Source organism: Benincasa hispida, chromosome 1 (genome assembly GCF_027475165.1).
Source record: "Benincasa hispida cultivar pf3 chromosome 1, pf3_genome.v1.1, whole genome shotgun sequence".
In the NCBI taxonomy this organism is placed as follows: Eukaryota; Viridiplantae; Streptophyta; class Magnoliopsida; order Cucurbitales; family Cucurbitaceae; genus Benincasa; species Benincasa hispida.
The window spans coordinates 34,595,773-34,623,183 of record NC_143478.1 but is presented as its reverse complement, the minus strand read 5'-3'; the positions used below and the strand labels follow the sequence as shown (position 1 = coordinate 34,623,183).

Genomic DNA, 27,411 nt, shown 5'->3' with positions numbered 1-27,411 from the left:
CCCCGCCCCGTTGCCAATCCTAGAAGCTCCAAATAATTAACTCGTCTAAGCTCAACTTGGATGCATCCTTTAGAAAGGCGGCGATGGGTTTTAGAGCCATTATATTGTTGGTATTTCAATTGTAAAACCATGGTATCAATATCAAAAAAAAAAAAAAAAAAAAATCCAAAGTTCACTAGTCTTGTTGAGCTTGATAAGGTCATTGCTCTCTTAAATGGTATTCTTATGATCAAGGTACAAGAAATTTAACTTTATGGGTCGAAGCATACTCCATGATTATTTGGAATTAACTTGAAGGTTGGGATCGTTTCAATAGTAAAGTCCAAGACTTTGTTCATGACATTCAAGCTTTTCATCGGCGAGGCTTTATTCTAAACTTTTCTTTTTGTCTTCTAATTCTATGCTTGCAATTTAAATTGTCATACTCGAAGATCCGATATTTTTAGAGTCGGTTATAAGATTACGCTCCATGAGTCGATGTTGTTGTGACTTGTAATTTGCATTGGCTCTTTAAGGGTTATTTGAGGCACATACTTCAATTTTATGAATGACTTTTTGTTTTCCATATACACACAGTTTTATTGTTTTAAACTTTGATGATGCCCATAAAACAAGTTATATATTAAGACATGTTTGTTACACTTTATTTAAAGTGTTTCTATACACAAGTTTATTTGGTTTATTATCTATTAATGTCAAATCACTATAAAAGAAAGCTTAAACACTATAAAGTAGTTGCTAGAGTTGTCATCAGAGATAGTTGTTAGACTTAATCGCCAGAGATGATCGTCTTTGAAATTGGACTTCAAAGGTGGTCTTTGTTAGAGTTGAGCAATGAAAGTGGTTATCGACAAGTAGAGTCACTCGAAACATCAGAGGGAGAGAGAGTTGGTTATTTTAACCACTAAGTTTACTGTATAAAAACAAGGACTAAAATAATCCATATCCCCATTTTTTTAACACCATTCCAGACTCCCAAAATGTCAAACACTAAGGGGGTGTTTGATGGTGGGCTTGAGTTGGTTCACCCGGTGTTTGATGGTCGATTAACTTAAAATCAGTGAGTTTTAAACCCATCGTTTTACCCCCTCGTTTTACACCCTATTTGCAAATGCATTATTATGCCCTCTCTCTTATGTCATTATGCCCTATTTGCAAATGCGTAATTAATCACCACTCTTTCCCTCTCTTTTCATTTTCTCCTTTCTTCCGCCATTTGGTTTCTCTTCTTCGTCTGGTCTCTTTGTTCTCCCTCTGGCTGGAATTAGTTGTATGTCTCTTCGTTTATCCGACTTGAATGGGTTGTATTTCTCTTCATCTCTTCGTTCTCTGCTTTGGTTCTTCGTGTATTTTTTTTTGTTTCTCTATACGTCTCTTCGTTTATTAATTTCAAATGGATTTTTTGGCTTCTTTGTATTTTGTTACAAACGATTTTGTTATATTTTTTGGCTTCTTTGTATGTCTATTAACGATTTTGTTATAAACCTAACGATATTTCGTTTTTTTTTTTTATTTTATAGTGGATCTAGGTTTTTTTGTTCATATCTACTTTTTTTTGCATTACCTTGTTCTACGCTGACAATTAATGTTAAATCCATCTTGGTTTCCTCATGCATGTTTGATATTATTTTTTTTATTCTGATTTCCGCTGTACAAAGCAAAACCTTGATAATTTTTTTAATCTATTTATATGTTATTAGATCTGTCTCTGTTCTTTCTCATGCATGTTTGATATTCTTCCTTGCATGTTTGATGTTCTTCATTCGTTGTTTGATTTTCTAATTTTGGACTGTTTAATGCTCTATTTTGCGATTCCGATTCCGGGCTGTTTAAAGCAAACCTTGATGATTTTTATCTTCTTACCGTCTACTGTTCCACTTGCTTGAACGAGTTTTTTTTAATCAATTTATACGTTATTATATTCGTTTATGTTCTTCCTCATGTATGTTTGGTATTCTTTCTTGCATGTTTGATGTTCTTCCTTCGTTGTTTGATTTTCTGATTTGAGACTGTTGAATATTCTATTTTGCGATTCCAATTCCGGACTGTCCAAAGCAAACCTTGATGATTTTTATCTTCCTGTTGTCTACTGTTCTACTTGCTTGAATGAGTTATTTTTTTCTTCCAATTTATATATTATTAAATCCGTCTCTGTTCCTCCTCATGCATGTTTGATGTTCTTCCTTCCATGTTTGATTTTCTTCCTTGTAAACCTTTATAATTTTCATAATCTTTTTCTTCCTCTTACAACTACTGTATTTTGTTCTAATCTGTTTCCTGACTTTTTTTCATTCTTTTTTATCCAAATTTTCTCTTGTCGCTTCAATATTAAATCATGTGTCCTTCCCTTGCCCTTTTTCGTATGCTTTTCCATGTAAATTTGAGGCAAGTTAACTCCTGGTAAGGGATGCAAACGGTGTTATTGGAGCTTGGTGGGGGTCAATCCACCCAAGAACATATATTTTGTTGTTTTTTTTTAAACGGCCACATGTTTGATCAGTTCATATTATTTTTGTGATCTTCTGAAAAATATTACTGTACTACATCACATTCTCACCAACATAATCAAATATATACAATTTCAATTCCAGATACACTATCCATATTATATAAAAATAAACTATATGATATGTGGAATAATAATGTTAAGATAGCAAGATTCAATATATACACATACAATATACCAATTCATTAGTAATTGGGATAATTACCTTCAATATATACATACATTCAATATATATACATACAAGATACAATATACCAATTAATTGAGCAACAATATGAAATGTATTTTGTTGGTATGTTTTACAAATTGAAAAGAATTATAATTATTACAGTTTTTGAAAAGAATATATGAAAATTAATCTATTATATTTTACAAATTGAGAAAAAAATTGAGATTATCCAGTTTATGTCATAAATGATTTGAGAAAATACGTGTATATTTGAAAATCAATCAACAATAGCAAAACATAAAAATAAAAAATAAAAAACAAACAGAAAAAAAAGAACTAATCTTATTAAAAAAAAACTGCATCAGAAACCCCAACTCAACTCTACACTCAAACACAGACTTCCAAACTCAATTCAACTCAACACAAAAAACACATACAATAATTACTAATTCAACTGTACAATAAACACAAACAATTTAATTCTCCATATAGTAATTACCAACTCAACTTGACTTTTCCCAAACGTTCTTAAATGAGTTATTATAGTTCATACAACTCTTTCCAAATTTGGAGTTTGGAACCCCTAACACTCCGTTAAGATGTCTGTGTTTGTATTGTAGTAGAAAAGTTAAGAAGTAGTTGGGAGTCACGCGCGATGGAAGAGAGTGGTGAGAAACAGATAAGCGCAATTGGCAAAGTCCCACGCAAAACATGGAGAAGCGCGCATGCCAGCGCGTGGGACAAAAAACGATGGCCCCAGCTCTCTCTGATCCCCTGTGCCCCACTCACACCATTTCTTTTTTCCTCACTTTCTCTAAACAAATACACAATAATAATTCCCTCCCTTTGTTTAAAGAGTATCAACGGTAACATTTATTTATTTAATTGGTTTATTGGAACCCTAATTTCAATCATAAGACATCATTCTAAGATGTGCAATTCTCTTTCCTCAATAAATAAATAAAAATTGTTGCAAACGTTTATATATATATATATATATATATATATAAGTTAAAATATCATTTTAGTTTATATAGTCATTTTTAATAAATATTAAATTTAGTTTTCAATATTAAATTTTATCAAAATTGATTACATAATAATAATTTTTACATATACAAGACGTCTATGTGAATATATTTTCACATTTTATTAGAATTTTTTAATAGAAAAATCAACAATAAACTTAATTAATGCAAAGATTAATTTTAAGATTTATTTGAAATTTTATGAACTAAAAGTGGACATTTGAAAGTTCAAGTAGCTAGAATAAAATATAAATCTTACAATCTTTAGAATTTAAACTCTTTTTATATTGTATTTAAAAATTTTGTTTAAAGAGATCTTTTTTATTGTTTCTTATCTCCATTCCTATATGAATTTCTTTCCTATCTCCCTATCATAGAGATAGAATTCATGAACTAAAACTAATGGAATAGCCAATTTTTTTTTTTTTCGTAATTGAAAACGATGGGTGTTCATAATAACTTGGTTAATTACGAATTTAATTTTTAGATTTGAAAAATTATTTTAAATAGAAAAATTGTTGAAAATATTTTTAAATATAGCAAAATATCACTAGATAGTGTTAGACATATATCGACGTCAATGACACACACTAATAGATGTATATCACTAATAGACAATGACATTTTACTGTATTGGTAAATAAATTGACTCATTTTCTTATATTTGAAAACATTCTCTCAATTTTGGATGGTTGTGCTTTTTTAAAAAAAAAATTATAAATCAAACTTTTTTTTTTTCCTTTGGTATGATGTTAATAACTCTTAATTAAACGTTCACATTGCACATTGAATGTATTAATGAATCATCATTTGACAAAATATAATAATGGATTACCCAAAAAGTGTGTAAATGGAATAAAATAAAAGTAAGTTATAACTTGAAATGTATTATACTTACCATCTTCATTCAATGAAAAAAGTAAATAAAAAATCATTAAAAAAAAGTAAAAAGAAAAGAAAAAAATTACCATCTTCAAATATATTTTTCTCACAAATTATTGTACCACCTATATAGATTGAGCTGGTGCTTCAATAATAAGCTCAATTGGCTGAGAGATATCAATTCTCTTCTAATAGGATAATTTATTGTAGCAGTAAATACTATTAAAACTTTGTTGACCTACAAAAAAATAATAATAATAAAATCATTCAAATTTTGAATAAAATTGTGAAAATTGATAATCTTTAGTTTCGTGTGAGATCTACTAAATTAATAATCATTTATGAGGTATAATAAACATACCAACGAGAGGTTTTGAGAATAAGCAACCAAATTGCATCATACACGTGTTAAAAGGAAAACAATGTTATCTAACATTCTTAGTTTAAAAACAAAATCGATTGTTCTTATCGAAGTTAGATTTGATACAACATAACAATCAGATATTATGTTAGTTTGTAGTATATTTATTGATTTCGATAAATCAAATAATTTTTTTTAAAAAAGGAAAGTCTAGAATTCTTTAGAGGCGAGGCAAGGAAAGGAAGTTGCATGAAATTCTCAACTACCTCACCTAAGGCATCAAATGTTTAGAGATTCATTGCCCTAATTTGTAGGGTAAAGAAAGGGGGGAGAGTTCTTCCAATCCACATGGTCATATCACCATTTCAAAATAAATTAATGATGGGCCAAGCTGGCCCAATTGCATAGGCCAATAAATTAATTTTTCTTTTTTAGGAATTTTTAAAAATAAAAAAATAAAACTATTTATACAATACACAAAATAGCAAATTTTTAATTTTATCTGATAGAGACTGATAGAAGTCTATCAATTTAATATTTATCAATGATAGAAATTCATAGAAGTCTAGATATTGATACGTAGATTTATTGTTATTTCTGTAAATAATTTGGTATCGAAAATATCTTTTATTTTTTAATAAAAAAACACTAGAAAGTGAAATAATGATAGAGGAAATAATGAGAGAGAGGGGGGGTCAAAGGGAAGTTTTGTTTGACCAACATTATACAACTTCCCACAACAGAAGCTGACAAAATGGCCATAAAAAGAAGCTAAGAAAGCTATTAATTTAATGCTAAAATGAAATTAAAGGCTTTTCAAAAGATACCCAATTTATTAAACTTTATATATATATATATATATAAAGTGAAAAAGACATAATCAAACATTTGCCTTTTGGTTTTGGTTTCATGGGTCTAGATTCTGTCATGTTATTATGTGACCTGTATATTTTTTTTCTTAATCATTATTAATTTGGACAAATATTCTAATAAATTACAAAATTAAACAAAAAAATTATGCTTCTAATCATTAATGTTTCAAGAGATTAAGACATCTTTAATATAACTATACTAAATAAATAAATGTTGATAAAATTTCCATGAATATGATATTTTAGGTTAGTTAATATATTTATTTCATTGCTTTAATCTTTGTACTTTTTTTAAAAATACAATAATTGAATCTTCATTGTTAAAGAATCTTATTGTCTAGTTGTTTACTTCTTTTGGTTTAATTAACATGGTAGTACTTGATTTTTTAGATTTGTATCATTTAATTTTTATAATTTCATGTTTAATAGGTTCATAAATCTTAAATAGTGTCTAGTGCTTAAACTTTTGATTTTGTGTCTAATAAATTCATGGGTGAATTCTTCACGAAAAAAATGTTTCTTCAATAATGGAATATGATAAGTGAGATTTCGAGTAAGTATTGAATTTTCAATTGTGTTTAACAAATTATTAACATGTTCAATAATTTTTAAAACTAAAAAACATATTAAACACAAATTGAAACTCACAATGTTTTATTAGACACAAATTTGATATTCTATCTAACAAATTTGTTAATTTGAAAAAAAAAAATATTAAATATGTCTTTTGGACTTATTAGATACAAAATCAAAAGTTTAGAGTTTTATTTGACATTTTTAAAATTAAAAAAATGATAAGTAAAGTTGTAGTTTATTCTTTTTGTGGTTGTCCAATAATCTCACACTATCATTAACTTTGAAAAAAAATGTTTTCCAAAAAACTCGTTTTTATTTAAATAATTTTGACAAAAATGGTTAAAAATACATTTTAAATGTTAACTCCAATTTTTTTTAAAAAAAATTTATTTTTTAAATTAAATACTTGAAAATATATTTCAAATAAGATTTTCTGACGTAATTTTTGTCATTTAAAAATATGTTTGGACTTTTCAGAAAAAAGAAATACTTTTACTTCAAGAAAATAGATTAAAAAAAGATAAATTCAAGGGGAAAAAAAAAGTAGATTTCACCATTCAATTATTATTATTATTTAGAAAATGAGGCTATAAATTTAGTTTAAATTATTTATTATAAATAAAGTATAAAGCAATGAATGATTTCTTAAAAAAATATAATAATGATAATTTATACATAATCTTATCTCTTTCAAAAAGAGAAAAAGACATAAAGGAGACAAAGATTGCGACTTAAACTCCACTTGTGCCTTGTTGTAATCTCTCCTTTTATCATTACTCTCATAAATCTAAATACTATTGGGGAAAAAAATAAACTATTAGTTTATCTCATAGTACTTCTAAGAACAAAGGTTGAGAATAATATAGGTTAACAATTTTTTTAAATCAAAAGTTAACTAGTTAAAGATCTTTATATTAAATTTTTCTCGACATGTCAATATTTTCTTCGGTATTTTTACGTTTCCATGAGTTCGAAATTGATATGAGGAGCCAAACTATATTTCCATCATATTATAGAAAAATTCATGAAACATAAAAAATAAGCAACAACATATCACTAATGTTGTAGATATAATATAAATAATAGACATGATAACTTGTTTAAAAATCATACAATGTTTATTTACTAATTAAATTTATTTTTTAAATTTTTTGGTTTTATAAAATTTTCAAAAATATCCATCAAAATCGACATTTTCTAAAATCAAAATCTCGATATTCTTGTTAATATCGATATTTTATACTTTGGTTAAGAAATATATTTTCGAGATCAAAAGTTTATATCCTAAATATGCTCTTGAACCGAAAAGATAAAATAAAAAATAATTGAATTTGGTTTTCAATTTATTGTTTTTATTGATTTATTTATTGGAGGTTTTGAATTGTTTGGATTATGTTGAAAGTGATGTTTAACAATTAAATTTGATGAGTCTTAATAAGAGACCACAAAACAAACAAGAAAGGATCACAATGGACCAAAGATTATATCCTTTTGGACCACCTCTATCATTTAATTTTGGGATCTTAAGACAAATTCAGAGAATTCCAATCAGATGTTTATGAAAATTCTTTGGTATTCTTTTAGTTTTTAGGGCAAATTGCAAAAATCATTCCTAAAAAAGAGTGGTTATTGCAATTACATACTCAAACTTTTAATTGTAAAAATTAGACCCTCAAACTTCTATAAGTGTTACAATTATACCCTCAAATTACTATAATTGTAAAAATTAGAACCCCAAATGATAAAAATTTAACCTTCAAATTACATCTGTTACAATTTTTACAATGATGTACGGTTAAAGGTCCAATTTTAACACTGATATAAGTTTGAGGGCTCAAATTTCAGAATTGAAAGTTTGAAAAGTATAATTGCAACTATGACTATGGTTTCAATATGGTTATAACAATTTATCATAGTTTTTATAAGTTTGTAATAAAATTCACTTTCTAAATATAAGAAATATATTAAAAAGTACGTATTTGAACTCAAATACTCGTATAACACATTTAAGAATAATGGAGACAATTGCGACAAAGTTCATCAAAGGAGGGGCGAAGAAATGAGAAGATGGGATGGGAGAGAGAGGCCACGTTTCTAGTCAAAGGAGGGAAAATAAAAACAACTAAAATGTCCTTTGATAACCATTTTGTTTTTTTCTTTTAGAAATTAAACCTGGCTATCTAGAAAAGGTACGTCACTTTGCAGTTAATGTTCCAAAGCAATTTTGATGCTAAAGAGATGAGAAAATTATTTACAGGATTTAATGCACGTGAGCCAACAAATCAAGTATATATCAAAGGATTTTTCATCTATCAAACTCTAGCACCACTTTACCAGGAATGAGGTTCTTATCCTTTGCATCATGAGCCTCTCTGACTTGTGTAATCGGAAACGTTTTCTCGACTGGTATCTTCAACTTTTCAGCTTCACATAGCCTCCTGATCTCCTCTAAACCTTCGGAATCCGCCCTCATGTATGTCCACCAATATTCTAAAACAACAAAAAGTACAACAGAAACAAAATTGAAGTTACTACCATAAAGTTGATCTATATGGAGTTACAAAAAGTACAACAGGAGGATAAAGTTGGATTCCAATTCCAAAAAGTACAACAGGAGCATAAAGTTGATCTATATGGTTGTTTTATATTAAAGAAACTACCATTTGACAGAGGTTACAAACTTGGGGAGATTTCAGGAGCTCCGAATATCTCCTACCAGTCAACTTTTTCAGGAGCTCCGAATAGCTCCGAATATTAAAACTAAGAAACTTGCTTTTTCAACAAATTAAGCTCAAGAATACACAAAGTTATAGGGAAAATTCAACCGTGAGGGAATATGATGTCAACAATGTAATTGGACAGTTCTGATATTATCTTTAAGTGCATAATGTACTTGGTGAAAGATACAAACTTTTGATCATTACCAATTCCATGAGACCATCTATACTTGAGTTGTTTCTGCAGCAGTATACTTGTAGCAAAAGGAAGCCCGAGAACTAGCCCATATCTATCAGTCAATGATGCAGCCTCGCCCTAAACAAATGGCAATTAGAAGTCTCAATGTCAAGAGCGCTTCAATTCAATACTTCAAGAAAGACTAATTAGCTTATGGCTCTATACCTGAAGTGTCATATAGTGTCCACCTCTATTCAAAAGATGGATTCCAATTCTTTCCGTATCTGGCACGCCAATTGTATCCAAAACGGCATCAAATTTCCCCTTTATTTTGAACTCAATGCCCTATAAACATATGTAAAAAAAGTCATTCAAGCTCCCAGCTTCCAAATGCAAACTATCAATTGCAATCCAATGACAATGACAAGGTCAGACTGGCTAGCGTATGAACCTTTACCTCAGTAGTATAGTCAATTGCTTGCTCAGCACCTGCTGCTAGTAATTTATCTATACTTTGACTTCCACAAGTAGTTGTAACATGGCAGCCTGAAGCAACTGAAAGCTGAATTGCGGAATAACCTACAGCTCCTCCACCACCAATTACTAGTACCCGTTGCCTGCCACCAAAGGAGATTTAATTTTTAAGGAAAACACCAGAAATAATCCCGTTAAAGAAAATGCAAAAAACACAGAAGATTATTTAGTATAATTTTGTTATACAGGGGACAGTGAGGTCAGAATGTAACTAAAAAATGAAATACAATTATCATAAATATTAGAAAATGTGTCAGAAGGATAGCATAGAGGCACCACCACCGCTTAATCCACGAAGCAGAATCAATAAAATTGAAATGTGTGCCTTGCTAGCATAAATCTATAAAATTGAAATGTTGCGCCTTGCTGGAGAAGGTTAATATATTCAGACAGCATAAAACATATAAGTTAACAGAACAAAGTGAACATACCCCTCTGTGATTCTAGCGGTACTTTTTAGAGCCCGCCATGCAGTCAATGCAGCAAAAGGAATGGCACTTGCTTCCTGATAGAGAAGATGATTTTAAAATGAACCAAGGAATCAGGGAAGATTTTATTTCTTTTTTTTTTTTTAAAAAAAAATATATGTAGGACTGCTTATAGTCGAAAATGACAAAGATCAGTCAAGTTTAGTAGATTGCTTGATACAATACAAATACAGTCAGATAAAGACAGCTTTATAATTTTTTGATTAGGTTTGCTGATTGTTGGATTAGCTGATTAATTGGTTTTAGTAGTAGTTACTAGTTAGTTTTGTTGTTGGAGTATTGCTGAAAATGACAGCCCTTTTGCTAGTTTATTTCTTATAAGACGTAGTTACTTCATTAGTTAATTCATATTCTCTTTAAATAAAAGGACAGGTTGTGTGTTGGCAAGGACAAAGTCACGCAATACCCACTTAAATTATTTCAATCTTAGACCTTGGGCATATTATAGTTATCCAATTCTGTACACAGAAAATATTTCGTTTTTCTTACTAATAGGCTGCTCCAAAACTCTTACGAATCTTCCATTATTATGAGTCCATTTTTGTTTTACTTGTTTATATTTTGCAGCCATGTACCAACATGGAAGGTGCGTTGAAATTTGAAGTAGAGATTCAAGACTTAAAGAGGCTACATGGGAAGATTTGACAGAAGTAGAACTACACAGTTATATAAGAAAATATGTTAAAGAATCAATCCAATTAGAATGAAGATTGTTGTGCCAAGCCTCAAGGAGACAAACACGAAAGTATCTCCTGAAAAATGACTCATCTTCGAGCCTATACACAGTTAATCTTGGTGTATTATCTAGTACTACTTATTTTGATTTTTTTGCATGAATTTAAAGCACTAATAAAGGAGCTATGCTGCCCACATGTGAAGTACAAAACAAAGACATTATTTAAAAAATATTGCTCCAAGCTTGTCTATAAACTCATCTATGGTCGAAAGTTCAAGAAGGATCAAAAGAGAGCTAGATTGTTAACATCTCATGACTACAATTTGCTCTTAAAGGTGACAGTTTAGATTCGAAGACGAGCCCTTCAAAAGGAGGAGAGATGGGCTCAAAGTTATTATTTATAATTTCTTTAATAAGTTAGCTGTAATTTTATTGTTTGCAATTTTATCCTTTCTAAAACTTGTTAAATAAAGGTATTTCTGTCTTTTACTAAGATCTATGATATGACACATATTAGGGTTTTGGGAGGCTATCCATAAAGCCTGACCATTAGGTTGTACAGAACAGTTTTTGGATTTTGAATTTTTTAAAATGAGATTGTTTCTTTGTTTTTTTTATATATCCATAAATGTTTGAGTCATGAGATCTTTCCACTGTGTTGATGAAGATTCATCATGATCCTTTTTGCAATTCTTGATCTAGAGTTGCAGGATCATTCAAGTAAGAAAGATTAACTTGCTTGTGGAGTGTTCAAAATTTGAGTGGGAGACTAGTTTTCCTTACCTCTCGGTCTCGATCACCAGGTAACCTTATCTAACTCTCCTTGGAATTGTGTTGATTGATTTTGGGAGATTTAAAATTTGTCAAGTAAAGGTTCGAATAACCAAAGGGTTCCTAATTCTTAAATTGCTAGTTTTAGTATCGCATTCATGTGCCATTATCAAATAATAAGAAATCTGGATAAGAATCTACAAATCTATAATTAAACTAGAATGCCCTTTGTACTTGACAACTTTTGATTTTTTTTTGTTTTTGAATAGTTGTAGACACTTAGATGATAGGCTGCATGTATCATTGTGAATAAGGAAAATGGGGTGCCAACCAATGAAGGCAGGAAAGTTATGATGACAAAGATTGCAACCAAGCTTCATGATTCTATGCTTGATATCAATAAGTGAATAAATTGATCAGAACCAGAAGTTGAAAGGGAAAATTATGAAAACTGTGTTACCAGTACCACTAACAATTTCGGAAATATACGAAGGCATATTAAGCATTCAAGAGATTCAGTCCTCTCCCACTATTCATAATTCAATATTTTCCTAATCTCAACCCTCCCAAACTAACTCTATTAATAGGTATAGTTACTCTAGCACGCTTTCTAGTGAATGATTAATACGCCCCTAACAACATTCCTAACACCTTCCTCTGCTCTGATAGGCAAATAAATTTAAGTCTCGAGAGTTGCATCTGAATCTAACAAATAAATCTGCCCACATAAAAGTCAGAAGAAGAAACAAGGACAGTAGAAACTTTCAGCATTACCATATAGAAACTTCCATCCACACATTTCTTCTTTCTATGAAAAGAAGAACATTGAAAAAAAAAATAATGAAAGAATACAAAGGCATACAACAAGAAAACCAAGCCACTAGCCACACAAAATTTTACAGGATGAATGAGTTGATTTAGCAGTGGCAGAACAAACAAGGAGAGCAAAGCACCAAAAGCTTCTTCTCCAACATCAAGCAGAATAATTGATTAGAACGATAATATGCACAACAACATCAAGAGAAATAAAAAAAGAACAGTAAAGAAATCACTTCAATAATTACCACATGTGAAAATGATACTGGTTTAGCAGTTAATTCATCTTCTGAAAGTATTGCGTAATCAGCGTAAGTACCCCTCACAGCAGTTGGATGCAAAGCTCCAAAAACTTCTTGTCCAACACTTACTGAACGAACCGAAGAACCAACAGCCGCAACTTCACCACTGATATCACGGCCCAAAATGACCGGTAAAAGTGGTTCAAAGATTGAACGACCATAACCCGATCGCATCTGGGAAAAACAATAAAACCCCAGAATTAAAATACATTGTAGTTCCAATATCAAATAGACAACCAAGATTTCAAGGGAAGGCAGTAAATCTCTTCACCCAAATCTTGAAATACTCCATGGATGAAACCCTTTTACTAACAATACTTAAACCCAAAAAACAAGAAGTAAAAAGAAATCCACCTGAAATAAAATGACCAAGAACAGTGAAATTTAGAAAGAAAAAAAACAAAAGACACTCACTCGGGTATCAAGTGGGTTGATGGAAACAGCGCGGGCCCGGACAAGAACCTCATGAGGCTTGAGAATGGGGACGTGAACATCGGACCGGAGCTGGAGCACCTCCGGACCACCAAAATGGGGCAAAACGACGGCTCTGCAAGTGGTGACGAGGGTTCTAAAGCCAGGACTCAGGAAAGGGGATCGAAGTCGGAATATAGAGGCAGGAGATCGTAGTAGAGCTGGCATTGTTGATGAATTTCCAAATGGAGTAATGGGTTTACAGAGAGAGAATCGGAAGAAAGAAGAAGGTGGACGTGTCTGAATGTCCATCCGCGCAGTGATGAAGAATAATGGGTTTATCGAAGACTTTGTCACCACAACCAACACACAACCGTTTTTTTCCCCCTTTTTTTCCTTTTTTTCTTCTTCTTATTATTTGAGATTAAAAGTAGTTTTTTGTTAAAAGTTTAAAACAACTATGAATGGGTTTAACTAAATTTTAATTGGGTGAGTCATTCCACTTTGAATTCAAAAGTTGAATCTCAATCTTCACAATTTTTGTAAAGAAAAAGATCCAAATTTCTAATGTTTGAATTCTAATTTAGGCCACGTTTATACTGATTAAAAAGTAATTCATCAATGGTAATGTAAAAAGTAGATTCTAATTAATTATTTTTGTTGGTCTTGACTTGTTTTCCATAATCGTAATAAGATATGAGGTCTCTTTTGAAATTTGTAATCACTCGTGTAATTTGATTGAGGAATAAAAGGTGTTCAGTTTGATTCTAATTGAAAATGACGTAGACCAACTATCTTTACCATTATCGTTATCATTACCACTACTGTAACAGTATAAAAATTATGAATTTGGCAGTAATAGTAAAATATGACAGCTTCACAATTCAAGGTAAACGCGATCAAAAGCAATTCAATTATGTTTGCGATTTATGCCCTTTACGATTCATCCACCAAAGAAATCTTATTTCAATTATACAAGTTTTCATTACTGCTTGGTAAACGTAGCCTTAGTGTTCTTACAAATATTTTTTTTAATTAAATTTTGTTCCTTTTTTTGTTTAGATTAAATATATTTGGATTTTTTTTATATGTTATATCTTTTTTATTTTTATTAAGTTAGAATTGATTTATTTAATGATGATAGAAGTGTATTTTGTTTTAATTGAATAATACATATCGATTAATATGTTAATTTGATCTCCTACTCAAGGAATTGTTTGATTGCACGTGATTTTGAGAGACTCCAAATGAATTTGTTTTCTTTTTATCCCATAAAAAATGGAATAACTTTTCTCTTTTTTGATTACCACAAAAGAAAATTATTTGAAATCTATGGTGATTTGTAAAATAGTACCCTAACTAAAATGATTGAATTATAGAAGATTTCATAGAATTTGAAGGTGTATATGACATTATTTGTAACTTATATAGATATGTAAAAAGTCAGGATTGTTATTAGCATTCATTTCAACTCATGAGATATTTGTGACATTTACCATGTTATATACTTTCTAACTTCTAAAATTCTCTAATAATTTTTTTAACAGGTTAAAATAGAACTTTTCAAAGTTAGAGATTTTAGTATAATTTAACCAAAAAAATCATTTTAAAAAAAAATCATTTTAATTTTTATAATTTGCACGAAAGCTATTTTGGTCACTGTGTTAATTACTCCATAATTATTTAACCAAATGTAAATTCATTCTAACTCAACATTTGAATTCTAATACGGATAAACATCAATTATATCGATTCATGATATAGTTTAGTAAATAAATGCACTAATGACAATTTGTCAATGATTTGAACCTCCACCCGCAATTGTGGAACTAAAAAAGACATCATTTAAGATTTTTAAAAATGTAATGGTAAATTTATAAAATAATTATTAAGAATTTAAATACATTTCATGCTAGGTTTAAGGACTATGTTCAAAAGTGGAACCACAATATAAATATTGAAAAAAGGAATTTATTGTTTAAACTTCACTCTTAAACCGTACCAAATCAAACCAAACAAATTTACAAATAGATCTTTGTCAATTCGATTTTACTTATCCTTCAAATTAAATAGATACATCAAACTATCCAATTCCTGTTGGTGTTACACATATTTGATCTTTGTTTAGGCATATTTCTTGATCTATTTTTCAACTTCTCTCTTCTAATTTTACATGATGCAAGGGTCAATTTAACAAATATTTTGTCCAAAAATCAAGTAACATTCCCAATGTTATACTTCAACATTATGTTTATATATTTTTTCATTCTTTTTCAAGGAAAGTCAAGTTCTACGTACAAACTATGTTTAGAAGAGATAGTAGTGGGATCAAAAGTACTTATCAATGTTTATGATAGAAAGTGATTTTAGTCTTTAGACAGAAAAGAGTTAGATTTAATAATCATGATGATGATAACAACTAAAAAAGAAAAAATTTCATGAATAGAAAAAATGTTAAACTATTTACAGAAATAACAAAAAAAACATTGATAAACTTCTATCAGCGTCTATTACATGATATCAATGATGAACTTCTATAAGTTTCTATCACTAATAAATACTGATAAATTTCTATCCGCCTCTATCAATCTCTATTAGAAAATTAAATTTTATTATTTTGTGTAAATAATTTCCCTTATTTTTCTATTTTTGAAGATCTCCATTTAGAACATACACACACATCATCTTGCTTAGTTGACCAACCCTTGCACATGGGTGGAATCAGAATTCTTCTTTTAAGGGGTAAATTTTTTACCTAGCATTAGCTTAACGGTAATATAGCAAAATTTGTATATAGAATCTTAGATTTTTACCTAGCAAAATGTCTATATAGAATTGGGGCTACATAATTCCAAGGATATTATATATACAGTTTTAAAATTATGACAAACGGGGAGGCGTCAAAGAGCTTAACGATAATGGGCGTGACCTTCCTTCCTTGCGGTCGGAGGTTCGATCCTCCATTCCTGCAGTTTTTGTACTATTAGAAGAAGAAGAAAAGAAAAAGGTCGAGGCGTAGCCTCAAAGTCAAGTCTCCTCAAATCCTTGAGAGAGGCAGTCTGAAAGGCCTTGTCTCGAACAGAACAGAGTTTCTACCCTTCTCATGAAAGATAAGAGAAGAACTTTTGCTTCCCTTACTCCAATTTCCAAATTCAATCAGTCACTCAATCCAAATCCCATCGGGTGGTTTTCAAATCATTGCCTTATCCCCTCACTTCCCCATTCCTCCTTGATAATCCCTTGAATAGATACTTCTCTGAGGAATACTTCTCAGAGATCCTAAAAGGGTCACCAGAGATAGAAGAACAGAAGGAAGAAAGAAGAAAATTACTATTGATATGAATATGTGTATGTATGTTTAAAGTTTCATGTAATGTGCCCTTCAGCAAAAGGTACATGAACAAGTCCAGTTTTCGCATGCCATTCAACTCGAGAGTGTCCTTTTTCGATTGTTACAGTATCATTAGCAGTAAACTATGTTATCAGTATGGATTGTGCAAGTGTAGAGCCATGTTTGGCTAAGCAGAGAAGAAAAAGTTAAAACAAGAGAGATGATGCCTCTGACCTGTTCGATACTACACTCGAGGCGTGACTCCTGCATTTTTCATCCGTCAAGAACATTCAGCATTCACAGCAAGTGGATGGGAACCTATAACTTTGAAACATGGGGCAAAAAGAACAGACTTTGCTAGGTATTTACTCATCCTAAATAAACGAGTCAGGCAAAATTTTAAATTGATAGGTTCAGTTAAAATTAGACTGATGGAGAAATTTATTTTTCCCCATAATCAACTAAGTAACTTCCCATCAGACACATTGTCAGCTGACCCACCAGAAACAGTGTTCGTCACGATACCAACCGAGAATGCAGAGCCACCTGCAGGGTTGCCAGAGTTGAATGTGGTTGGAGCACTGTGAATACCAGAGTTGAATGTCGTTGGAGCACTGTTAGTTTCAGTATTCCTTGCTTCCTGAGTATTAGTTTGGGCATGGACATTTATATTGGCATTTGCATTTGGTATAACCAAGGTTGTATCCTTGTTGAGTGGCTTTTGTGTTGTCTCGAAATTTATCCTCTGACCACTGAGCAGTACAGAATCCATGCTAGACTTTGAGGGCTCAATGGATGCTGCTTCATTTACGGCATGAAGCTGTTGCAACCGGTAATCAGTTTCAGGCCGACGGCAAATCTTTCTCAACTGAACAATTTCCTAACAATAATTCAGACCAAGACAAGTCAATAATCCTGAACAACATACAACGCCTGATTAATAACACAGGTATTGCTTATTAATGATAACCTCTTCTCTTTTATTTTCTGGAAGAAGAAGAAGAAGAAACAAGAATTTCATAGATGAATTTTAGAAAAAGGTAGAACCCATGGAGGATTACAAAACATTCTTCACGTAGCTATAAGGTTAGCTACTGAAATGACAATGAACCAATCAACCCTAAGAAAACCAACTACCCAGCCTACTCACTATAACTCCAAAGAAAGAGGTTTTTTTTTTTTTTTACAAAAAAAAAAAAAAAAAAAAAAAAAAAAAAAAAGTTTAAAAGAGAAAACCACTAACAAAGCTCTTAATTTCCAGTTTTCCCCACATCAAAAGCTAAAGTCTTCAGCCCATGCGAAATTAACACAAACAAAAGTACACAGAAAAAGAGATTCGTTTCTAGTGCAATGCAAAACATACAATGTCAACGCACAAAGTAATGGTTATATATTGATGTGATGTTTGTGTTCATTGCAACCCCCCAAAAGCTGATGTTGTAGGTAGGAGAGTAATACTGAATAGAAACAAGCAAAAGAACCTGAAGAAGATACATACCTCAGATTGATCGTGATCATAGCGAACCAAAAACCTGCAGCGACAACCTCGTACATCATGTCTTCTTCGTTGTGTATCAAGCACGTGGGCATCAAAGTAAAGTGCCTGCTCTTTACCCTCCTGAAAATTTTGAAGAAAATGAAATTTCTCAAAAGAAAAAAAGTTTCCCAATAACTAGTAGAATGTGTGTCGAGTTTTCTAGTGAGAATGTTAAAAGATCATTGTGTACTCCATCTAGGGGAGTGGTTTTACAAGGTAGTTGAAAATTAGGTCCAAAAGAGATTATCCTGAATTGATTGCAAGAAGGTGATGCAAAAGGGGCCTCCCTTTAAGTACTATTAAAGTCTGGAGAAGCCAAAAAAATGATTTTACCTGAAAGCATAAGATGAGGTCGCCTGGAAGAACTGCCACACATTCTGATGATTCACAAGGTAAAGAACGAGGTCTAATGTTCCTTCGGATATTAACCCACTCATCCTCCTCAGATCCAAAACCAGAAAATCTAACTAGTACTTCCTGAGAAACAACTACTATTAGGTTTCCTGACAAACAACACTTATTAGGTAATAGAGCCAGATTCAAGCAAACAAATCAAATAATCAGATTTATTTATAAACATCATGAACATCAACAATTAAGGCATCTATTCCTTCCTTTGAGGTCCAAAGAATCACATTTTCACCACAACATTTGTTGTACTCGACAAAAAATCAGGAGACAAACTTTTGAATTACAATCAAATACAGATCTTGGACCATTTTAGGGAATCACCAAAATATTGGTCAGATAAGTTGTTGTTTAACCCTAAATATGCATATACAAATTCAAAGGTAGGGTGGGAGAAAAGAATTGGGGGAAGAAACATCCAGGGTAATACTAACTTGCAAGTCACAAAATAGACAATGATACAATTGCCTCTCTGCAATACTAAGAAAACCCCATAGTTATAAATTTTGTTTTAGTTTGAGACCACGCCTAACCATATATCATAAAATACTTAGAGAAAATATAGGATTGAGAATGTGATCCAAAAGGTTTTGAATCCACCTCCACACTAATGAATAGTGAATAGCCCTTGACATTAGGCCCAAGGGCTGGGGATAGAAGACAGTGGAATTTTTACCCCTTGGAGTACAACCACATGTTGTAATGTTATCCTACATCTAAATGGAGATTGTGGCCGTTCAAAAATTAATTGGCTTAATACTTACATGTTCATTTTTAATGATAAAAGCTTTAATTAATGCGAGAATAAGTGCACAGCAGATAGGTTGACGAGGGAAGAAAAGCAACATAATGCTTCCTTAAAAAAATAATTTCCATGTAAGAGGTGCAAAATTACCGGGTCACCACTTTCCACGGATCTATGGGATAAAAAGGTAGCAACGTCATACCTGAACATATGAACAGTTAAAAAAACATCAATTATTAATTTCTTGTATTATGCAAACATGTGTGCTGCATGTGTAATTAATTCACATGTATATGTAAGGAATTCCAATTGTTCCTATACACCTCTCATGAAGAAGTTTATCAAGCATGGAGACCAGCAAATTCACACCAAAAATCCCATATTTGTAGACAAGCTATACTAACCATGCACCATCCCTCCCAGATTTAGCTTCAAATTCTGACAATGGATTTTCTGGAGCACCCTTAGCAGAACCTGGAGTTTGGCACAGAAATTGAATGAAAAACTGAAAGATGTTGATGTTAATAAGATAATTACTTCGCAACTGTTTGACACTGACATATACTCTCAGTCCAACGTGTGTCAAGTGGTCAACACGTCCAATAAGTTTTTGCACACATATAATTTGTTCACACACTATCCAAACTGAAGCATCCATGCTTCATAGCTTTCCACACCATGTCATTCTAAAAAATTATAGTTCTTCACAGGACATGAACATGGCCAACCCATGATTTAATGTAAAAAAGAATATATCATGGATTTCCTTCAGACTTGTAGGACCAAGAAAACTAGCATTGAGAACCATCATGGGAAAGGTTTAATTATCTTTTAAAATATATTTGAAGGTTAAAATTGACTACAATAATATTATGGAATAAGGTTTATCAAGACCATACTAACTTCTTGTGGGAAATATGTACCATAAACACTCTATTCCAATTGAAAAAACAATACTCACGCAGTAAACCCTGGCATTTAAAAAATACACCTAACTGCTCTTTGCACAAAGTAGGATCTTTTAAATGCAAGGAACCTCAGGAACTTTTTTTTTTAAAATAAGAAAGTAGCTTTCATTGAGAAATATGAAAGAATATACAAGGGCATACACAAAACAAACAAACCAACAAAAAGAACCCACATAACTACAAGAAATGAACCAATTCAAAAGAATAAGATTCAACTAATAATAACGAAGTACCTCAACCACTGAGGTATTAAACCTACTGTTCCCTTTAAAAATCTATTATTCCTCTCTAAGCCAAATCCTCCAAACAACAGCAAAGAAGTAAGTTTGCCATAACTTTCACTTCTCCCTAAAGGTAGGAAAAAGCAGAATCTCCTCTATCTTGGCCATGCAATTCCTATTCCATGCCAAAGACACACCAAAGGCCCCCAAAAACCAAGAACCAAATTGAAAGAGGAAACTGGCAGCTCCAAAGAACTTGATCAAGGTCTTATGCAGCTCCTCTACGAAAGGAACACCACTGAGGCCCAAGAAAGAAGGTAGAGTCCCTCTGCACATAGTCCATAGTATTAACTTTCTCATGTAAGACCTGCTAAGCCAAGAATTTAACAAAAGAATCTAACCTTCTGAATTTTAACCTTCCAAATCAAGGAAACAAAAGAGGGGAGTGAGGGGCACAAAGGAATGCTCAGGAGGTGGAAAAGAGAACCAGATGAAAAGCCTTGAGAAGGACAACGGGACATAAAAGCTAGCAGTTCAATTTGCAGTTTGTTTTTTCATAACAATTCCATAAGTATGTAGAAATCAAAATGAAGATTTGATGCCATTAAAGTTCCCACGCCTCCACATATAACTTCTCCCCCGTGACTAGCGATCAATAGAGGAAAAGTTTTGAAATGACGATAGAAGCCTAGACTGAGGCTTTGACGAACACCATTCTACCACTAGGAAAGGTTTGTGATGATAAGCTAATAACAAACATGTAAAAAAAAAAAATGAAAAAACAGGATAAGAAAATGAAAATATTTAAGAACTTATAAAAACATAACAATTTTTTTTAATACCTACTGGTACGGGAGCAGGAACAACTATGGTTTGAGGCACATTTCTCACAGGTGTTGACTCAATTTGGACAATTGGAGAGACGGCTAACTTTCCAGGAGCCTTGGTTGTCTTTGCTCTGATAGCATATCGTCTATTCTGGAACCAATTCCAAACCTAAGAAGAGAAAACAATAATTAGCAGAACACCTCTACCTATCATATCAAGGTCAAGTATAGAACAGAAGCCACCATACTTGCTTCATTTGCACAGCAATCTTCCCTTTCCGTTCTACTGATTCACTATAACAACATAAACAAATTATTCTTTTGACTCTTCAATCCTGTCTTTTATAAAAAAAACATAAAAAGTTCAATTCAAATTAATAAAAGCCACAGTAGGCTACTGCTCAATGCCCACCTAAACTTCTCAGCAAGAGCAACAAGAACTTCCCGAGCTGGCATGGTATTATTATGTCCTTGCAATATAGCTTCCATCTCTGCGACCTTGATAAAAATAAGAATTGAATATTACATCACCGGAAGTTTTGAGGAAGTGTTCCCTATGAGATTACAATGCCTAGAAACAACTATAATAGCAGCCTTAAAGCAAGAACAGGGAAACTGCATTTGATTAAAATAATTTTCAATTTCTTATCAAGAATGTACTTCCTTGTAGAACAAAATACATCCGGCAGGAAAATTAATTAACTTCTTGTAGATTGAATACCAAAACGGCCAAAAGAATTCAAACTGTTCCATTTCGAAATGGTGGTCAACACAATTTCCAGAAAAACTAGATGGTTAGATCTATTTCTTGGGTCTAGAACAAATTTTATCAAAATCTGTAAACCAAAAGTTCAACTCCCAGCAACATCAAAATCTCTGTCACCACTCACCAAAACGTAAAGATGGAAAGGGTGATTGAAAATGGCACTCTTCCAAATTACCGTTATCCAGCAAACCCCAACAGTCTCCCTCTCTGCAATCCTCACCTAAATGCAGCTACCTACACCTACACTAACCATATCCTCGACTCTATGCAATTAAATCAAACCAATTACAGAAGTAGTAATTTGGGGGCAGGACATCGTAATTCAAAAGGGAAAAAACACAATCACCAGTGGAATAAGAAATGGGGGAAAATGTAAGAAAATAAACTGAATACGAGTTCAAATAACGGAGCAGCTAATCAATTCAAAAGAACACGATTAGAAACCTCCATAAAAGACCAGTATTGAAAAAAGAAAACAAGCAGAATAATCAGTAAACACAATCTTTTTTTTTCTTTTTTCTTTTTTTTTTTTTTTTTTGAAAAAAACAATCAATCCTGCCAATAGATGTAACAATTGAGCAACCCCAGAAAAATTTTCAACTCCAACATCGAACATGCATCACGAACGCATCATTCACAGTAAGAAAAGAGAAAAAAGAGGGAAAAGCAACAAAGGGGAGGAAGAAGAAGAAGCGGAGAAAAACCTCGGAAGCCGTGAAACGGAAGGCAGGGCCTCCATTGCTGGGAGGCCGACCCATAAGCTAAAGTTCTTCGCTGTATTTCTCTGATTTCGGCGTCGCTATCGAAGAAGAAACAAAGAAAAAGTGCCGGGAAAAAGAACTCAGAATTGAAGATCCCGTCTACAGAAATGAAATTCGTTATTTTGGGAAATCTTTGAGCGAATATAAATGAATGTATTATATATACACATATATAGATATATATATATATAATGATGGAGCGAAAGATGGAAGCTTTAAGCCCAAAAACAAAATTCCCAGGTGATTCCGTACCAAATATCAAACTTTTACTTGTGTACCTCAAAAAAGGAAGGAAAAAAAAAACCCAAATCTCAGCATATACTTATTTAGGTTTTAACATTAGGTTTGTTTTTCAAACTCTAATATTTGATCCTCTCCATATTCTCTATTTTTGTATTTTGGTTCTAAATTTTTCCTAAAGGCCGTTGTCTTAGATGTTGTTTTTAAAATATTTGATTTTCATGTCTTGGTTGTAAACTGTAACTAAACCTAATAAAAAATGTTGAGGCATATATTCGTAAATCAAATTATCAGATTCAGTATATCGTTGAACTAGAAAAATAAACAATTAAAAGGATTTAAAAAATGCTTAAAAATTTGTCTAAACAATTCGTTTGAATATGATTGATTGATCTTACCTAGGTTACATCGAAAAAATGATTGATTTGTTATGCTATATTAAGAATTTTCATATTTAAGCAAAATTGTTATGATAATATTGAGTGATGTAGTACATGTTAATTATCATTGTTCTTCTGATCACTTTAATAAGAGTTAACTACTCACAGTATGTGTTCGTAAGGTCTGTGGTTCAATCCTTACACCTTTATCATCATACTAAAAAAGATACTCACTACTTAATTTTTGTTATGCTAACTGTTATTTCATAATATTTTATTTATTTATTTGAGAAAATAAGCTAATCCATATTCTATCTCCAAAATTGTTTCAAATTTTATGACCAAAACAATGCAAATTTTGAAAAATAAGTTTTTATATTTTTATTGTATCCAGATTTTGAAATTTAACTTCTAAAATACATAGTTTATACTATTAAAATTTGTATCATGTAATGTATTATAAATTATATAAAATTACAAATTATTTTCAAACATAAAACATGTTCTTAAATAAATCAATAATGGTTTATTGAGAACTAATATTAAGTGGATAGATAACTAGTCTAACCATTTATAAAATACAGTATGTTTAAATTTGAATGTAATTCCTGAATCTCATATCAAACACCACATTGAGTAGTTTGGTTTTCAAATTCCTTACTCATGGGACCCTAAATTAATCGATTAGATAAATCTATAAAAGAAAAGGTTTTTGAAAAAGAAGGGAAAGGTGTGAGCGGTTTTACTGCATATTTAAATTAAATATGGAAGATACTGAAAATTTAAGGAAGTGGGTGGGCGCCATGAGCATTTTCACGGGTGCACTAAAAACACACACCACTAATTTTCCATTTAAATATATTTTCGTAGCCATATCTACACCAAATGTCTATATTATCATGTAAACTATTTAAAATCTTCTTACCATTATTAAAAATTATCATTAAAGTTGGAAAGATCACTGCATTATTAAAGGTTACGGATGAAATCGACGAGATTCAGATCATATGTTAGAAATCAAATAGACCTACAAAGTAATTTAACAAACTGACATATTAGAAGCCAAACTCATGTATCCAATTGCCAACAACCCTATAGCTCAATTGACATAAAACCACCTTTTCATCCACAAATCAGAATATTATTTTAAAAAAGAATCAGTTTAAAAGCACTTACAGACATCAAGTTGTGAAAATCTTGGTTTCAAACAATTTATAGCTCATCCCTTACCTCCATTAAAGAAAAAGAACATCCTCAAACATTTCATTTAAAAGAAGATTGAATTATTCGCAATAATAAAGGATGGTTGGTTCAGGACCCCACTCTCCATCCGCAAATACCAACTCCAAGATTCGTAATTCAAAAATCATGAAAGCAGGTTACAAATACGTAGAATTCGTGATAAAGTCAAAGTGCAAGCCGTTACAACACACTTCTGTACATACATACTTGTCTAATCTATTATACTGCTACGAGGGTAAAAGTGTTGTTATACCAAACAGTAAAGACCCCCTCTTAATTTAGGTTCATAAAAGGAACTTCGAACTAGCCAGCTTCGTTTTTCATAGAAAAACGGCAAGCTTCAACCTTTCCCAATTAGTCCCTCAAGGCAGCATCATCTTCAAGGTTGTTGACCCGCTCACATTCATCGATCCATTCACTATATCTGATCAAAAGCAAAACATCACGTCAACTTAAGCACTATAGAGCATCAATATTGACAAAACACGGTTGCTTTTAATTCATACTTACACGTCTATTGCCTCGCTCAAAGCTGCAAAATAAAAGAATTGAAATGTTAGTGCTAATAAAATTTTCTCCACAGACAGACTAATTAATGAAAACAAGCCATGGATTAGACACGGAGACAATTAAATCCACCCAAATCATACATGATGCCCTACACACACTTGGACGCATTTTCATCTGAAAGACCTCCTACAACAGGAACAAAAATCTAATGATCATGGAAGGTGGGATAACTCCATGACAAAAGCTTCCCCTCATCCATACTTGAACACAGAGAAATGGGATTCACTAGAATAATCCTATGACCCTGTGCATTTTTTATAGTTCAGATCAAGCAAAAACTGATCCAGAAGGAGAAAAATATCCATTAAAAATATTCTAAAAGAAGAATCCTACAAAAAAATTCATAAATTGTTTCTATCACATCATAACATAAAGTACAAAGTAAAACATACATGACAGATAGCGAATAAGAGAATCAGAGAGAATACCTGTAATAGTTGTGCTAAAGCTTTCCTGGCAAATCCTACAGGAGGCTTCCCCAATCAGATTCTTCAAATCACTAAAAATCATACAAATATCCTCGTCACAATGCAAAACAAATGAGGCACCCAGATAGAGAGACTAGTCCATGAGACAAGTAACTGAATATTATACATGCATATTGCCTATTCCAGCTTTCTCACTATGCCACAAAAATACTAAAATCCTTATAACACGTCCCTCCCAACCTCATGTGTTACAAGTACCCAAGAGGAACCAAATGCAAATACTTACATGCGACATTCAACACTGGTCCCATGATTGCAGAAGGGACAGCTAAAAACAGTATCAAGCTTGTCCATTCTCTTCTTAGGTGGGGGCTTTGCTCTTGACTTCCGTTTCCCCATATCCTGTGAAAAGGTTGTCCACATCCATAACAGGGTCGTAATCAAACTCAAAATGATATAAAGCGTAGACCTCTAGAGCATATCAAGCACAGTCAAGAAGCCATCAATCCTCATACAGTGAAACTCTTAATCACCACCCGTCCTCATTATCCCAAAACATTCATGCCCAATTCATAAAATACTACAATTTAAGAAAAACAGTACTAGAGATGCAAGTTTCACTTCCCTACGAAATCATAAAAATTTATCGACTATGGAAAGAACCAGAAGCAAACAATAACCAAAACCACCGGAGAATTCCATTCTCGCCACGGACAACATAACCTAAAGTTGCTCGCTGTCTCCCAAATTGAGCAGTACCACGATAGCAATTACTCAATTTCACGCAGAAAATCCAGATATGCATATCCAGCAATTCTATTCTTCACCACCGCCGAAAAAAATGAAACAGGAACATGAAAGAACAAACAATCGCAACGAAAAACGTAAAGACGTTCAACATTACATAAGAACGGGAAGCGCACCACAAGATACGACAAGAAGAAACCCTAGGTTGCAAGCAGTAAGGAAAAAGTACAATAATCTACAAATAAAAAGCTTGACAAAACCCTAGAACTACGAACCCTAAGAGAGAGATTGAAGAAGACGCACCTGATCGCTGATCCAAATGGGAGAGATTGTCGTTCGCAATTGCAATTGTATCGCTGGGCGAATTGATGAATAGAAAATAAAATTGGAGGTGGTGGTGATATTTATAGACATTGAGATTGAACAGTTTTACTAGAATACCCCTGGATTGATTCTATAACTACAGAAAAGCCTCTAATAATGCCATATATCTCACCAGCCATGGAGGGTATGTCGCCAGGGATGCAACAAAAAAATCGAAAGATCGAAAAACCAAATCAATCTAAATCGATTTAATTGTTTGATTTGGTTTATTAGTATAAAATTAGAAATATTAATAGTAATTAAAAGTATTAGTTCGAATCGATTTTGATTTAAAAAATTAATAAAAACTGAACCAAATCGAGGATATATATACATTAAGAATAAACTCTAACATTAAGTATTTTTAGTATTTTAATTATTATGGGGCATATATATTTGTTGTTTAGAAAATAAGACCAGTTTATGCTACTTGTATGTTTTTTATTTAAAAAAGTGATAGAAAAAAATATCAAATTTCAATCTATAAGAAAAAGAAATAGACTTAACTCTCATTTAAAATTAGTAAAAGTAACCCATTCAAAACAAATGTAGAAATAAAAATAAGGTTTAAAAGAAAATATAAAAAAACT

The 27,411-nt window shown here is 31.8% G+C and overlaps 3 protein-coding genes across 4 annotated transcripts; all 3 read right to left on the bottom strand.

The window, feature by feature from the left end:
• Positions 1 to 8,502: 8,502 nt before the first annotated feature.
• On the bottom strand, positions 8,503 to 13,743 carry LOC120071342 (GroES-like zinc-binding alcohol dehydrogenase family protein). Its single transcript, XM_039023558.2, has 7 exons — positions 13,291 to 13,743; positions 12,823 to 13,050; positions 10,255 to 10,328; positions 9,747 to 9,906; positions 9,515 to 9,634; positions 9,319 to 9,427; positions 8,503 to 8,884 (listed from the first exon to the last, which is right to left on the bottom strand). Exons 1-7 carry the CDS (start codon positions 13,597 to 13,599, stop codon positions 8,700 to 8,702), a joined length of 1,185 nt encoding a protein of 394 aa, XP_038879486.1. The 5' UTR covers positions 13,600 to 13,743; the 3' UTR covers positions 8,503 to 8,699.
• A 3,096-nt stretch (positions 13,744 to 16,839) lies between these two features.
• On the bottom strand, positions 16,840 to 23,152 carry LOC120070247 (protein SAWADEE HOMEODOMAIN HOMOLOG 2-like). Of its 2 annotated transcripts, XM_039022139.2 has the most exons (10): positions 22,795 to 23,050; positions 22,215 to 22,330; positions 21,737 to 21,822; positions 21,573 to 21,618; positions 21,340 to 21,493; positions 19,713 to 19,782; positions 19,459 to 19,510; positions 18,489 to 18,632; positions 18,117 to 18,236; positions 16,840 to 17,498 (listed from the first exon to the last, which is right to left on the bottom strand). In XM_039022139.2, exons 3-10 carry the CDS (start codon positions 21,811 to 21,813, stop codon positions 17,076 to 17,078), a joined length of 1,086 nt encoding a protein of 361 aa, XP_038878067.1. In that variant the 5' UTR covers positions 21,814 to 21,822; positions 22,215 to 22,330; positions 22,795 to 23,050; the 3' UTR covers positions 16,840 to 17,075. The 2 variants fall into 2 exon arrangements, with proteins under 2 accessions (XP_038878067.1, XP_038878066.1); XM_039022138.2 differs by lacking the exon at positions 22,215 to 22,330 and having other exon boundaries at positions 22,795 to 23,152.
• A 1,580-nt stretch (positions 23,153 to 24,732) lies between these two features.
• On the bottom strand, positions 24,733 to 26,999 carry LOC120085098 (transcription elongation factor-like protein). Its single transcript, XM_039040992.2, has 5 exons — positions 26,762 to 26,999; positions 25,998 to 26,113; positions 25,712 to 25,782; positions 25,224 to 25,245; positions 24,733 to 25,137 (listed from the first exon to the last, which is right to left on the bottom strand). The coding sequence occupies exons 1-5, from the start codon at positions 26,870 to 26,872 to the stop codon at positions 25,068 to 25,070; spliced, it is 390 nt and encodes a 129-aa protein (XP_038896920.1). The 5' UTR covers positions 26,873 to 26,999; the 3' UTR covers positions 24,733 to 25,067.
• Positions 27,000 to 27,411: the final 412 nt, after the last annotated feature.

Coding starts and splice junctions, on each gene's coding strand:
- LOC120071342 (XM_039023558.2), bottom strand. CDS start 13,599: ATGGACATTCAGACACGTCCACCTTCTTCTTTCTTCCGATTCTCTCTC. Junction 9,907..10,254: donor ACCGCTAGAATCACAGAGGG/GTATGTTCACTT, acceptor CTTTGGTGGCAG/GCAACGGGTACTAGTAATTG. Junction 9,428..9,514: donor GACACTATATGACACTTCAG/GTATAGAGCCAT, acceptor CCATTTGTTTAG/GGCGAGGCTGCATCATTGAC.
- LOC120070247 (XM_039022138.2), bottom strand. CDS start 22,848: ATGGGTCGGCCTCCCAGCAATGGAGGCCCTGCCTTCCGTTTCACGGCT. Junction 21,823..22,794: donor TCCGTTTCACGGCTTCCGAG/GTTTTTCTCCGC, acceptor ATTTTTATCAAG/GTCGCAGAGATGGAAGCTAT. Junction 21,619..21,736: donor GCTCTTGCTGAGAAGTTTAG/GTGGGCATTGAG, acceptor ATGTTGTTATAG/TGAATCAGTAGAACGGAAAG.
- LOC120085098 (XM_039040992.2), bottom strand. CDS start 26,872: ATGTCTATAAATATCACCACCACCTCCAATTTTATTTTCTATTCATCA. Junction 26,114..26,761: donor CCATTTGGATCAGCGATCAG/GTGCGTCTTCTT, acceptor ACCTTTTCACAG/GATATGGGGAAACGGAAGTC. Junction 25,246..25,711: donor CTTTAGCACAACTATTACAG/GTATTCTCTCTG, acceptor TTTATTTTGCAG/CTTTGAGCGAGGCAATAGAC.